Below are 14,612 nucleotides of genomic sequence, written 5' to 3' on the forward strand. Positions count from 1 at the left end.
ATATTTGAGAATAAGTAAATACATTGGCATATGATTAGGAATTCATGGCACGATTTTCGGAGGTTAGACTGACTTACTATTATATCTATGGCACTCTGTTGTAAGGATATTTGGTTTATTATGTACATATGTTGGTGTACAGTTTTAATTTACTCAAGTTTTGGTTATGATAGGAATGTTAATAACTGCATGGGTGTTTTTGAACCCAGATTTAAACAACGTAATGTTTATCTCGTAACGTGATGAGTCAGAAGTGAGAATCCAAACAAGTATCCAAATAAATTCAGACATATAGACCGAAAAGAAAGATGAAACCTAAATGATGCCCCAAAGACAATCCCAAACAGTATTAACAGGAAGATATTCCACTCCTCCCTGATGAATAAAGTTTTAGTCCCTACTTTTCCCCCATGAATCAACTTAAATACTGAAAATATGAAATATTATTGAAGGTTAACGTAAATGTAAACAAATATAATGGTAATTTAAAGATTTTCAACTATGTTTATCTCAGAATTCAAGAATTTAAGAATGATCTTTGTAACTTCGTATGATATTCTTTTCTCTATTGCTGATAGATGCACTGATATTCCGATTTATAATATATTAGCATGCTAATAAAATATAGTAGTAATATTGCGTTTCTATTTTTAAAGTAACTTGTAGTATGTAATAATAAGATAATATATGGATCAATTGAATTTGTTTATGCCGAATACTACGCGTAGACCAGGCAATTTCCTTAATATGTGGAGAATGAATGACTGGTTAAGCATATAGCTGCTCTTCAACGGAATCTACGACTTATTTAGAGTATATGGGAATACAATGAAAGTAATTTACCCTGAGAAACGAATATGCACCATATTGTTATTGCTCATGTTCATACATGATATCCCAATTTTCATGTAAATTAACTGTAAATGATATAATACAGAGTCTAGGTATGATTCATTACCCGATGTTGTGAATTTCGTAGCCAGAGCGATGTTTAAACAGGTATATATTTAATTAATGCTCCAACGTGGCACAATTGAGAAAGTTACCGCGGGAACAGTAATAAACCCACCGGTGCAGGGGACTTGGCCTGATGCCGCAGTGTACTATTGCAACATCTTAGATGTCCTGGAGAAGATCGTGAAGTCTTTTGATCCTGCAGAATCGTCCTCCATAAAAACCTCTCAAGGTTTATTTTCAAGCACTACATTAAAAGCGGACCTGGGTTACATAAAGTCCAATTTTAATTCTTTATCTGGAGCAATCACGCAACTGGAAATTTCAGGTGCAGAACTAAGCGATGCACTGGATGTTGTAAAGTGCATTGAACAGGAATAAAAGCATGTGATTGGAACAGTAGCATCTAGGGTGTGTAGAAAATTAGAAAATGTACTGCGTGGAATAAGTGACATTCTTTGTGGAAACCCTTCATCTGCAGATTTCCAGGAATTTTCTCCAAATGATTTAACTCTATTCAAGTACGCTCGCCTTACATCATGTGATGTCGAAAGAAGTTTTTCTCGCTACAAGACGATACTCAGCGACAACAGAAGGGGATTCTCATTCAACAATCTTAAGATGCATGTGGTCATAAACTGCAAAAATTCTGATAATGGAGACTAGATCAGGTATGAAAGTTTCATTCAAATAACATATGTTTTGTGTATAAATTAAAACTGATTTAATATTGAACAGTGAATGTAACTGTAGTGTTTATGTCTTCCACAGAGTCCGCCTAGGAGTATGCAGTGTAACCAACGAGTTCATGAAATATTCATCACTTTAGTTGATTTTGGGTTAAGAGTTTGAAGAATTAAAACTTTTTTAACTCTAAATTAATTGCAGCCTGTAGCAATTGTAATAAAAGTGTTTCTATGTAACGTTGATGCTATTTGTTAAGTCATATTTTGAATTTTAAAGGTCATAATGTTTTTTAGGTCATAAATGCATACATGTTTCATACATTTTTAGGCCACAGAAATCTACCACCTATTTATAACCATCAATATACTTGTTCCTGTAAACTGTAACTTTTGCTCTTACTTTATTAAAGAAATACACCACAACCATATGGATTTTAACTCACCACTGTACGGTTAAGACTTTAGCCCTTCAGATCTTGCTTGATGTTTTTGATCCAAGTTTTCTATGGCAACATTCACTGGATCTTCCATAAGGTTGGTCACTGTCACCAGATGAGTTGAGGTGGTACTGAAATTGTGTTCATTCGACAAACATGACTGAACCATTGCAATCGCCACTTTTAAATTTATTCTTCAATGGGTGCCTGATGTTTGCATATTTCACTTAGTTAGAACATGGCCATATACAGAAATCACCAGTATCTGTGGAAGCATCGAATTTGGATTATTTTGAACTTGTTGAGGTCAGTCGTCGAGAGGAGTGGCCACATTTCAGACTCATAAGGAAATATCTGCGAGATGCAGATTTTACTCTTAAGTGTCTTCTTCTCCTTCTTTTACTCCTCCCTCTTCTTCTTCCAGAGGCACTTTGAAAGCGAAGTCAATGTTATGGCTGTCAATCCAATTCTCCTCTGGGTATCCACTGAAGGACACCACTTTCATTTTTACCCACGGCACTTGAACTCTATCACTTGTGACCCATCAGCTGTCATTGCTATGATCTTAAAATCAACATGGATAGCAACAGGAACTGGTAAAGAAGGCCAGGTAGAAATTTAAAATACAACCAGAATTTAATTTCTCAAGTATTGCAATTTTACCAACTTCACATACTTGCTATGAAATAAACAAAATAATTTAAAAACTCTGGAACAATTTAAATAATAAATGAAAACAAAACAACAAAGAAAGTGCTTCCCATTCACTTCATTAAATCCCTGCACTTACTGCAACTATCAGAAGAATCCATTCTGTCTTATACTTACTGAAGAACAGTCAAGTGACTGAGAACTTGCACACATTTCATCTCATACAGGTGACATTATGTACAGTCGCTTTATTTGAACCCTGAGTGCACACTGAAAATGGGAATGTTGAAAGACCATGGCAGGCTGCTCCATATTCACCATCCTTGCGCAACACAACAATTCCACCAACAAAATCTGGATAGTAGGCAGCAATACGACGCAAAGCATACTCTCCAGCTGCTCCAGGTGACTCTCCTTTTCTCATTTCTTCTACAGCCAACAAACTATAAATACAGAAAGACACAACTTCATACAATTGACTGGGAAAATAATTACAACTGAGGAATAAGTAGTTATTTAAAAATGGATAGCAGCATGAAAAGTTCATATAAAACCCGTAGTCATGTGGACAGAAACCTTATTATTAATAGTGTTATTGAAATAATCCCTTTAGTATATGATTACCAATCAAAGGCAGAATACAAGCAATAAACTAGGCTAGATAAGGAAAAGTCGAAAAGTCGCTCAATCCTCATTCCAAGCAAGCCAGCCTGCAGTTTTAAGTGAATGTTGACACCGTGATCAGGGCCTACATTTTTACACCGTTTCCTCCACTTCAGACAATCTTTACTGCCTCTTGGGTCAAGTTTTGTGAGGCACAATTCTTCATTCATGTTTGTAGCTGACTGACATTGGTGATGCTCCACGATATTTGAAAGGCAGTCTTTGCAAGTGAGGTGTCAATGCTGCCATATCAGCCTAGGACGATTCCCAAATTTGAAGCAACCTTGATTTTCTGACACTTATCGTTATTCGTCTCTGTGCCGTGTGCTGTGAGTGTTATTTCTGCTCAATGTTCAAACTATGTCAATATTTTAGATCATCAAAAAAAACCTGATTAATTTTAATCATCAAAACTTGTGGGACACTTGGTCCCGCACACATGTGATTTTTCCTGTGGCTTGCTTACGATGCACAAGATACAAGCTTCTAGAAGTTACCAAGGACTAAACAACCAGCGAAGATTTAAACTGATTGGTTAAAACTATCAAGACGTTCATTGGTTATTTCTCCCGCTGTGCTGTTTCCTGTTTCACAACCTAGTGCGTGCTACCTTCGGAAAACATGTCGCAGGGTAGCTTCATTCTGTCTTTGAGATCATGAATTACGGGCAGGTTATTGGGGACCGCTGTCTTTTAATAAGAATGTTATTTAATTTACGTTCCACTAACTACTTTTACGGTTTTCAGAGACACTGAGGTGCGGGAATTTTGTCCCTCAGCAGTTCTTTTCTGTGCCAGAAAATCTACCGCAACAAGGCTGACCTATTTAGGAACCTTTAAATACCACCAAACTGAGCCATGATTGAACCTGCCAAGTTAACTGTCGGAGCCACTCAGCCTGGCACTCTGGCTTTTCTTGGGGTAAGCAAATCTTAAATTTCCTAATGTAACTTAATTTTAGATGTTAACTTGTTACAGGAGTTTAACAGTCAATTTTATTAAACTGAACTGAAAGAATTTAATGACGGTGTAATAAGTGTTTTACAACCATCCTCTTTTTGCACAAGGCAAGCCTTTATCTATCAGTTTGATAACCTTTAATTTCAATGTTCACCAGGCTTGACCTCAGTATTGCAGTTGTAGCCCCTTTTAAATTGTTTTTCAGTAATCTGTATTTTCTTTAGTGAAGGTTGTTTCTTTACTTCTCTTTTTTCAACAGTTTTCTGCAGTGTTTGTCTAAAGATGCAACTAAAATAGTTCAACTTGTGTTCGATTGATTACAACTTCATTTAAATATTGGTTCACTTTGCGTAGTGGAAAAGATCATCATTGCATCCTAATTTAATTTTCTATCATGTTCATGTCAAGTTTAATTTATATTTGTCACTTGTTAGAGTCTGGTCTAGAAAGCCAAGAATAATGGCCATGTCGTTCTAGGCCATAGTCCTTCGGGGCTGTTGCGCCGTGGGGTGGCGAGGTGACTTGTTAGAATTTGTTCATATCACATCAAGACTATATAAATGTTCTTTATTTCCTTTCGATTTGTTTAAAAATAAAAATAAACAGGTGTTAACTAATTAATCTTCATTTGAAGTTCACTTCACAAAAGTCCTTCATTCCACTACTCATAGACTCCATTCTGCTGTCCACATCCTTGATCTTCAGTTGTCATTTGCACAGGAAGACAACAGGTGTTTAACAAACGGACATCACGTTGCCTCCGCAGAACCATACTGGGCGCTCGACAGGCTACTGAGAGTCAGATCACCGCCCAGTTGAATGAAGGGAGTCAGGAACTCATTTCTACCAGGACTGTAAGGAGGTAACTGCACAGCATAGGCTTCACCAGCCGATGAACAACATGTGTCCCGTTGCTAACACCTCGACATTGAGCTCAATATGTAATAATTCTCATGTTTAGGTCCGTATTGAAATGTACAATGAAGTCAAATAAATATTAAAGTTTATTTATTCCACCTGTTCAATACATAAAAAGAGATAATGAATTAAATAAAATTATAGGGACATTAATGAACGTAAGTTTTCGTGGCTCATTGTATTAACATAACAAAATAAATGAACTGGATTAAAGCCACTATATATATATATATATATTTATTAATAATAAAGCCAAGCTTTCTGCCAAATTGCATTGGCCTTCATCAGGGCATGTGAAGTTTTGCCTCCGACAGTGAGCAAAGAAATTATCTGAAGGAACATGGAAGTCATGCCCGTACCATCCACGGCCTACCCCACTAACTGGACTCAAGGATCGTGGCGCTGTGCTGTGGTGGTTGGGAGGGAAGTTACTGATGCACCGCCCTCTGCCGACAGTTTGAGTGTGTCCCGCTGTGCAATGGTGGTGTTATGCATGTATTTCTGCAGTACAGGTCTCCATGTATTTGATAACTTGAAGCCATCTTCCCTGTTGATGTTATTTGGGCTTAGCTCTATCTCTATGGCTTCCCTCACAAGACGAGCATAGAAGTCTTTTACAGGCACGATGACCTTCGCCTGGTCAAAGAGGATTTCATGGTCTGTACTGTAGAAATGTTCTGCTATGGCAGACTGGCTAACAGCGTTCTTCGTGGAGAATGAAAGAGCGACATTCTTTACCGATCTGATGTGCTCTTTCACCCTGGTGCTACCAAGCCTTTTTGTCATGCCAACATATGAACAACCACAACCACATGCAATTTCATATACGCCCGGTGTTTCAAGACGTGGCTTCTCTCTGACTGGTCGAAACAGGCATTTGAGCTTCCGGTCTGCGGTGACAACTGGAATTATATTGTACTTCTTAAGAATGCGCCCTATTCTGTCAGTTATACCTGCCACGTAAGGAAGGAATACTTTTTTCTTTTTGCTGTAGACCTGGTTGGTGCTATTCAAGTTAGGCTTCTTGATCTTCACAGCTCGTGTTATGTCTCCAGATGTATAGCCGTTTTTCTTCATGGATGTTGTCAGTTCTCTCATTGCACTCAAGCGGTTATCATCGTCTGCAACATTATTCACCCTAGTATATAACGTTCGAAGGAGAGCTGATTTTTGGGAGGGGTGGTGATGTGAAGACTTATGCCCGGTTTCTGGAACGTGAGATATCGAACCTATAGCGGTATAGAATGGATAACTTGTGTTTTGGCGTTGCACGAACGTCAGCTACATCTATCGATTTGATAAATCTCCTGCTAACTTAGAGGGCCCTGAGAAGGAGATATCTATTTGTTAACTGGGTTGGCAGTTGCGCAGTACTTCAATATCGGCTAAGGTATCGGCAGCTAATATTGTGTTAACGTTTTACATGGCTTTCTCATCTTCTTCCGACGAAGAAATTATAGAAGCTGTCAACATTTTAGAACGACCACGATTATATCATCGTCGGCCTAATGTTATGACGATATACAGTGAAAGCGAATTCAAAGACAGATTCAGATTACATAAGGATACTGTCATGCATTTGGTTGAGGTTATAGGCAATAATTTGCGTCCTGTGACAAACAGAAGTTTTTCAATTTCCCCTCTTGAACAAATATTAATAACAATACGTTTTTATGCTACTGGTTCTTATCAGATTCTTGTCGGTGATTGCATTCATGTCCATAAAAGCACAGTTTGTAGAGTAATTAAGAAGGTAACTCACGAGATTGCCAGTTTGAGGCCTAATTACGTACGAATGCCAGAATCAAGGAACGAACTGTTAAGGGTAAAGGAAGACTTCTTTTCTATGAGTGGATTCCCTAATGTATTAGGCTGTGTTGATGGAAGTCACATTCCAGTTCAATCACCGAGCAAAGATATGGGTGAACTTTATAGAAACAGAAAGGGATTCTTTTCCATTAATGTTCAAGTTGTCTGTGACCATTTATTGAAAATTAGGGATATTGTCGCACGATTTCCTGGGTCTGTTCATGACAGTACAGTCTTCAACAGTACCCATATCAGGGCTAGGTTTGAAGCTCAGGAGTTTGATGGCACTTTACTTGGTGACAGTGCTTACCCATGTCGTCCATATCTCATGACCCCATTTCTCAATCCTAATACTGAAGGTGAAGTGAGATATAATCATGCTCATATTAGAACAAGAGTATTAGTGGAACATACATTTGGTGTCTGGAAAAGGAGATTTCCTTGTTTATCTTTAGGCCTGAGGATTAAATTGGAAACAGCACTTGCTGTAATTGTGGCTACTGCTGTTTTACATAACCTAGCAATAGATGAACATGGACAAGAGTTTGACATTGAAGCTATTCCTGAAGAAAATAACATTGACCCACCTCTGCCAGACAATGGGTCTGGAAATGCTGTGAGAAGAATACTGGTTACCACCTTCTTCAGGTAAGACTGAAATATGATTTAATAAATGAAATTGTACAACACTACATTGTAATGAACAATATAACACACAATAGTAGAAAAAAATTATTTAACGTTGTTTCCCTGCTTCTAAATATCAATGTTGCACTTTAATTGATCATACTGTGCTTGCTTTATTTTAAGTTCTAAGGTTTTAAGTTCATTTTCTATCTGAATATTCTCTAACTGGTTTAATTTCACTTGTCGTTCCAATCTTGCACTCTCCAGTTCTATTTCAAGTTTATTTTCAATTACTTTATGGCATCTTTTCATATGGTCCAACACTAAAATACTGGTTTCCTCCTCCCTTGCCTTTACTGCCTCCTCAGTAGTCATTATTTTCAATTTTTTTTCATGAATTTCATGGTCATATTTGTCTTTAATATTTTTTCTGTTTATTACTCTGTCTGCCATGCACTCTGCTGCCCTCTTCCTTCTTATAACATTACCATTACCATTACCATTACATTGGTCACTGTTTATTGCAGCTGATCGACTGCATGTGGGCGTTGGGGTGACCACTTCTGGTGCCCTATGGACATCAGGGACTGCCTGGGTGACAACTTCTGGTACCTTATGGACTATAGGGGCTGTTTGGGGGACGACTCCTGGTGACTTTTGAATCTCAACTTCAAGGGCTGTTTGGGTGACCACCTCTGGTGCCTTTTGCAGATGATCATCTGATGGATTAATCACATCTAGTACAACATCTGAAAAATATAATAGTATTTATTAATATAAAATAAAAAGGTCATAGTTAAGTTATAGTACTCATTCCAACAAAATAAATTAATAAATTATATGACAGAAAGGAAGATAACAGATGAAGATTAAATTAGATACCTCCAAGATATTCAGCACATGAATCGTAACAATTCCGCAGAGGCTCAAGCTGAGGTTTCATCATTGCTATGAATCTCTCATCTATGTTGTCTGTTTTTGGAGTAAATGTTCCACTTCCTGTTTTGTAATGCTCCACCTGAAATAATAAATACATGCATGTTTACCAATAATCACAAAGCAATAAATCTCATTGAATCCTAAAGTAATTCACATAATAGCTAAGCAAACCAGCAAACCTCCTATCCAACAGACAGACCACTGAGGATAAAAATGGAAGAGAGGTATTATTTTATTCTAGCCTTGCATATAGACTAACCTAGTCCTAATTATGTAATATTTACAGTTGTTATCCACATGTTGCATTATTATTTCATTACTGGTATATTAACAATAATTAATATTAAAGATTCATAACTGATAATTATTGTATTATTCAATTACTAGCTGCCATGAAACGTTTTCATACCTTCCTGTGTCATAAAAATATAGGCCTACTCAGTACCTTGCATGCATCTTAAGAATAGTTGCCTAAATTTGGACAAAACAAGTTCTAGCTCTTATTCAAATGAATCCACTGCACTTGCATTTCATTTTCTTACTGTTATGTTACTGTTTTTAATAATATCAGTTTGACTGCATGATCAGATTAGATCTTTTATTATTATTATTATTATTATTATTATTATTATTATTATTATTATTATTATTATTATTATTATTATTATTATTATTATTTCCTCCAGGCCCAATTTTATCATCAGCTCTTCATGGAGAATTCAGGGAACAGAAGTAAGATTTTAATCACATAGAAATTAACTTATTGTTTTCTTTAGTTAGTGCAAAGAAAGCTATTTTAGAATTTAAGAAAATAGTCTGTGTACCTTTCAAAGTGGTGGTGGTGATTACTGTTTTAAGAGGAAGCATTTATCTTTCAAAGACAAAGAACAAGCTTGGAAACAACCGGCTGATAGTTTCAATGAAATATGTGACTCCCAAGAAACATAAAACATCTGGGCCTCTTTAATTAAAAATCTTGCTGAGAGCTGCTGTTTATGCTACCTTCTTATCTGTGTCAACACACTTCACACCCTTCAGGAATATTAAGTGGCCTTGGTTAGCTCCCTACATTCAGTTGAAATTCTCAAGTGGACTGCTAAACCTCATGTCATGAGTTAAGAGAGGGATTTGGAGGTATTGACAGGTAAGTACGAAAACAGATGCTTCTTTTATGTTAACTTTAATTTTTTCCTTCATTGGTTCACCAACAAATCATAAAAATACTGGTGGATAGGATAGTTTGCTTGATATCATTTTCTGCCATATTTGGGAGATTGTTAATTCCCTGAGGAAAATTGTGCAGTGTGTTAGTGACTTCAAACTGGTCATCAGTAACAGGAGATATGCTTTCTTAACCTAAGTTGTACATTGAATCATTAGTCTATCTTCATCAATATCAATCTATCATCAATAATTTCAATTAATTATTTCATTTTCTAATGCCAATAGGCCTACTGTTTTTCAGCTGTATTAAAAAGTGTAGTGTTTGAGTAAATAGTTCAGCAGCTTGTTATTCAAATGTATGGTAACCTTTTTACTAGGAAATCCCCAGATACATTAATACAAACTGGGGGAAAATGGGTTTAGTTTAAACTCAGAATTAAGTAGTTTTGGGAGGATGGTTGTCCAGCTGTACTTCCTCTTAAAACAATAATCACCAACCAGAAATGCTAAACTGCAGCAGTTTCAAATAAATGCACGTTTAAAATCATTTGGAGGAAATGGCCCTAAGCCTAGGAATTTCTTTCTTTCTTCATCTTCCTATTTTGCTATTTGTTTTACATCACAGTGCCAGATAATTCTTATGCCAATGATGGGATAAAAAAACTACGACTGGTAAGGAAGCAACTGATGTGAAAATGGGAAACCATCATCAGTGCTGCTGACAGCTGGGTTCAAACCCACTATCTCCCGAATGCAAGCTGGCAGCTACGTGACAAACCGCGTAGCGAACTCACTTGTAGGCATTTCTATTGTAAGGTTTATATGGATAACCTAACCTACAATATAGTAGGAATAGATAGAAATATTTTTATTGAAAAATCTTACCTTATCATCTGCAATATGCTGCCGAGCCTTCCTCTTCAATGTGTCGTACAAACAGTGCAGCTGTTTCGGGAGCCTGGGTCCTGATTGACAATTAGCATTGTACAATTTGGTTATCTCCTCCCAAGCTGTATTCTTTTCTTTCACACTCGTTGCATCAGTCCTTTTGTTCCCTATAACACTTATGAACTGCTCTACAATATCTAACAATATATTTTTGTCTTGTTCAGTGAAGTTTTTTGCCCTTTTGCTATCCATGATGTTACCCTCTACAAAATTTAGCAATATTATTCAGCGAAATGTACCGTATGACGTATTTGTGATGATGACTGGGACAGCTGGATAATAGTCAAGACTGTGAATTACTGCCTTTTGGATTCTGCTCATATTATGCATAAAAACAAGGCAGTACTAGCGGAGGCATCTAGTGAGTAGTTACAAAACTTGATCAACGAACCAATAGTTGACAGTTCGATAAGTTAACTGCTATTACGCTGTGCAACGCAGCGAAGATTTATCGATTCGACAGCTGTAACAAATCAATAGCTGTCGGAAAGATATCTCACCATTCCAGAAACCGGGCATTATGCAGGTATCTTTCAGAATGTGTAGGTTTCTTGTACATTGCATGGCCTAGTGTACCATCATTCTTCTTGTATACTAACACATCAAGAAAAGGTAATTTGCCTTCATTTTCTACTTCCATTGTGTACTTGATCTTACACTTAGTTTTTCTTTCCTTTCTTTTAAGATTCACCACCCTTGTTGAGCTGAGACTAATTTGAAGATCAACCTTATTCAATCGCTTAACATCAGGTGTTCCGGCACTGACAAAATCTTTTTGTTGGTCTTGCCAACCTCATATAACATCGGACCTGGACTTATGTGTCTTAATTGAACAACAGAAGAGTGGACAATTTTACTACATTGTTTTCACTACATCGTTTTATTACCACATTCAGACTTTTATGTTCAAAACATCAGATCAATTTAAGCACAATACTCACCCATCAAACTACTACGCTTTTATGTGTCACATCACATCATCATATTTTACTCATTTTCTTCTAGCCTTTAAGGAGAAAAGCACTCCATCATTTGTATTCAGCCATGCAGGAGTTATTAATGCAATTTTTATGATATGTACTTTGCCCATTTGTGATTTTTGTAGCAGATGATGATGCAATAAGCGTCGAAACCGGTTCTAATAATATAATAAATAATATGTTGTGAACATCTTATACAACACGTTTTGTACTGAAAAGATTGAACCTTCCTCAATAATCTAATTGTGAATCTCAGTTCAATACGGGAAAATGAAGTTTTTAACTTATAATGACAAAGCTAACCAAGCAAAATTAAAGCCCATCAATACATGGGCCTAAGAATAAAGATCGCAAAACTGGGCAAGGACATTCGTTTCTTAAAACAATGTTTATTATACAATTTAACTCCGAACTTTCTTAAGACTAACTCGAAAAAAATACAACGAGAATCTCCTCAACACTCGAAAACCCAAGCCAAGGTAAATAAAATCTGGCTTAAGAATGAAATAAGATTCTTATACAAGAGAAAATCTTTCTTAAATAACAAACTATATGAAACGCACCTTGAGACAGCACATTTACTTTCCAAAGCTCAATGGGATGTATTCCAAACTAAAATTGCGGATAAACTGTTCAATATACTTGAACAAAAACAAGCAACACATGAGAAGAAACTAATAACCTTAAAAATAACGCAAGGTTAAATAGTCCAACTACAGTACAATAATTCCTAACGAATCGAGTACCCGTAACCTAGAGTCTTTAATAGAACATTTCCATCCCCCAGTAGCTAACTTAACAAAAATAACACTTTCAGACAAGGAAAACGAGATCCTCGAAAAAGGACCAAAACACAATTGGCCTAATCCAAATAAAGTTAATATTGCTACCACACTAGTCATAGAATCCGAAACAGCCATAAATAAAATGCCTTTAGATGCACAAGATGAGGTTAGATTGGATGTCAAATGAACTTTAAACAAAATCAATAACCTAAAAAACAAAACAACTCCCACTAATATTAGTTCACATGAAAAAATCTTCGCAGAACGAGAACACATTACAAAACTTTACAATGGCGAAAAATGAGAGTATCCTGCTATTCAATACATCATATATTCCGTCATTAGACGGAGCAAACAAATTCAAACATGTTTCGGCTTGCTTGAGCCATCTTCAGTGAAAAAATTAGGGGGGTTGAAATAATTTACATAATATAAGTTGAAAAAATGCTAAAAAAACATAATGAAAGAGCAAATGAAAAACCAAACAAAAGAGAGCCTAGACGGAAACAAAATTAGTACAAATATACAATATTTACGTCAATACGCAGAGCAAAAAACAACTTATTGCGACAAAATTCAGTGAAACAGGTGTTAATTTAAAATAATAATTGAAACTAAAAACTGCGTTAACCTAAGAAACAAGGGAATGAGAAAACAAATGATGCAGATGGAAATGAATAATAGTAGCACATGGTGAGGTTGTGGACCTCATAGTTTACAAATTATTGGTTTAGTAAAATTGACAAAACAGTTTGAAATTGCTGTCAAAATCATCCTAGTAGAAACCCATCACATCAAATTGGTCAGGAGGAGAGTGGGAGCAAACATTTTTGAGAAACCAAGCCTGATATAACCTGCAGACGAAAAGCCTGTGACAAGGAGAAAAAACACCAATGAAATTTAAGGCTTTAGAAATAGCAGCATTCTCAATATCTTCTCAATCTAGCAGTCCCTTTCTTCATTATTGTTTCATAATGTTGGCTGGTGTCTTGCCTTATTATAAAGGGGTCGGAAGGGCCGCGTATAAAAATTGAGAAGCTGTGTTAGGTAGAAGACAGATGCATAGTAAACTGTAAGTAATCTAGTGGAAACCGTCAATGAAGTTCTAATCTGTAATGGAAAAAAATGAGGTTGTATGAGAAACATGGGTTGATAAGTAAAAATTGTGGAATGGTTGTGAAGAAAGCTTAAACTTACGGTGTGCAGTAGTTGGTTGTCCTCTCTAATGGCCTGGCCTTCTCAAAGTAACGGTCTCGTTCGCATGATCGAGTCTATTGTTGGTTCGGCTGTGTTTGCTAGGATGGAAGGAGCGGAGGGGGAAGGGGAGGTGCAGGGCTGGTTTGAGGAAGGGAGGGGTGGAGGTGGGGTTTGTTTGGCAAATATATGGAATGAATGTTTCAGGAGGATGTTAGTTAACTCGCCGACTTCTAAAGCTCGAATGGAGTGGCCTTCTCAAAGTGATGGTCTCGGTCGCGTGATCGAGTCTATTGTTGGTTTGGCTGTGTTTGCTACGATGGAAGGAGCGGAGGGGGAAGGGGTGGTGCAGGGCTGGAGTGAGGAGGGGGGAGTGGTGGTGAGTCGGGGAGATGGAGGTCGGGTTTGTTTGTGTTATGCTCTGCATATTGACGTAAATATTGTTTATTTGTGCTAATTTTGTTTCCGTCTAGGCTCTCTTTTGTTTGTTTTTTCATTTGCTCTTTCATTATGTTTTTTAGCAATTTTTCAACTTATATTATGTAAATTATTCCAATCCCCATAATTTTTTCACTGAAGATGGCTCAAGCAAGCCGAAACATGTTTGAATTTGTTTGCTCCGTCTAATGACGGAATATATGATGTATTGAATAGGAGGATACTCTCATTTTTCGCCATTGTAAAGTGAAAACCGTCAATACGGAATGATTCTAATATCTTGTAACATTACAAAACTCGCGAAGAAAATTAAAGTTCATAACCTTATCATCACAAAAGCCGATAAGGGCAATACAACGGTCATCATGGATAAAAACGATTATATCGAAAAAACAAAAAGTTTTTTCAATAATGGTTCTTTCTCCATAGTCAAAAAAGATCCGACACAACAAATCCAACG

General features: G+C 36.7%; 2 protein-coding genes across 3 annotated transcripts in view; both read right to left on the bottom strand.

Annotated features, from left to right (window-relative positions):
• Positions 1 to 14,612, bottom strand: part of LOC136866563 (N(4)-(Beta-N-acetylglucosaminyl)-L-asparaginase) — a 111,178-nt gene that overhangs the window by 29,537 nt on the left and 67,029 nt on the right. Inside the window, exon 6 of one of the 2 annotated variants that reach the window (XM_067143648.2) lies at positions 2,906 to 3,171. In XM_067143648.2, coding sequence (XP_066999749.1) covers positions 2,943 to 3,171 — 229 coding nt within the window. In that variant the 3' untranslated portion in view covers positions 2,906 to 2,942. Of the gene's footprint in view, positions 1 to 2,694; positions 3,172 to 14,612 lie in introns of those variants that run through there. The other variant, XM_067143647.2, reaches the window with a different exon arrangement.
• On the bottom strand, positions 7,708 to 12,648 carry LOC136866564 (uncharacterized). The gene is made up of 3 exons (XM_067143649.2): positions 10,693 to 12,648; positions 8,587 to 8,722; positions 7,708 to 8,453 (listed from the first exon to the last, which is right to left on the bottom strand). Exons 1-3 carry the CDS (start codon positions 10,945 to 10,947, stop codon positions 7,834 to 7,836), a joined length of 1,011 nt encoding a protein of 336 aa, XP_066999750.1. The 5' UTR covers positions 10,948 to 12,648; the 3' UTR covers positions 7,708 to 7,833.

This window comes from Anabrus simplex, chromosome 3 (genome assembly GCF_040414725.1).
Source record: "Anabrus simplex isolate iqAnaSimp1 chromosome 3, ASM4041472v1, whole genome shotgun sequence".
Taxonomy (NCBI): Eukaryota; Metazoa; Arthropoda; class Insecta; order Orthoptera; family Tettigoniidae; genus Anabrus; species Anabrus simplex.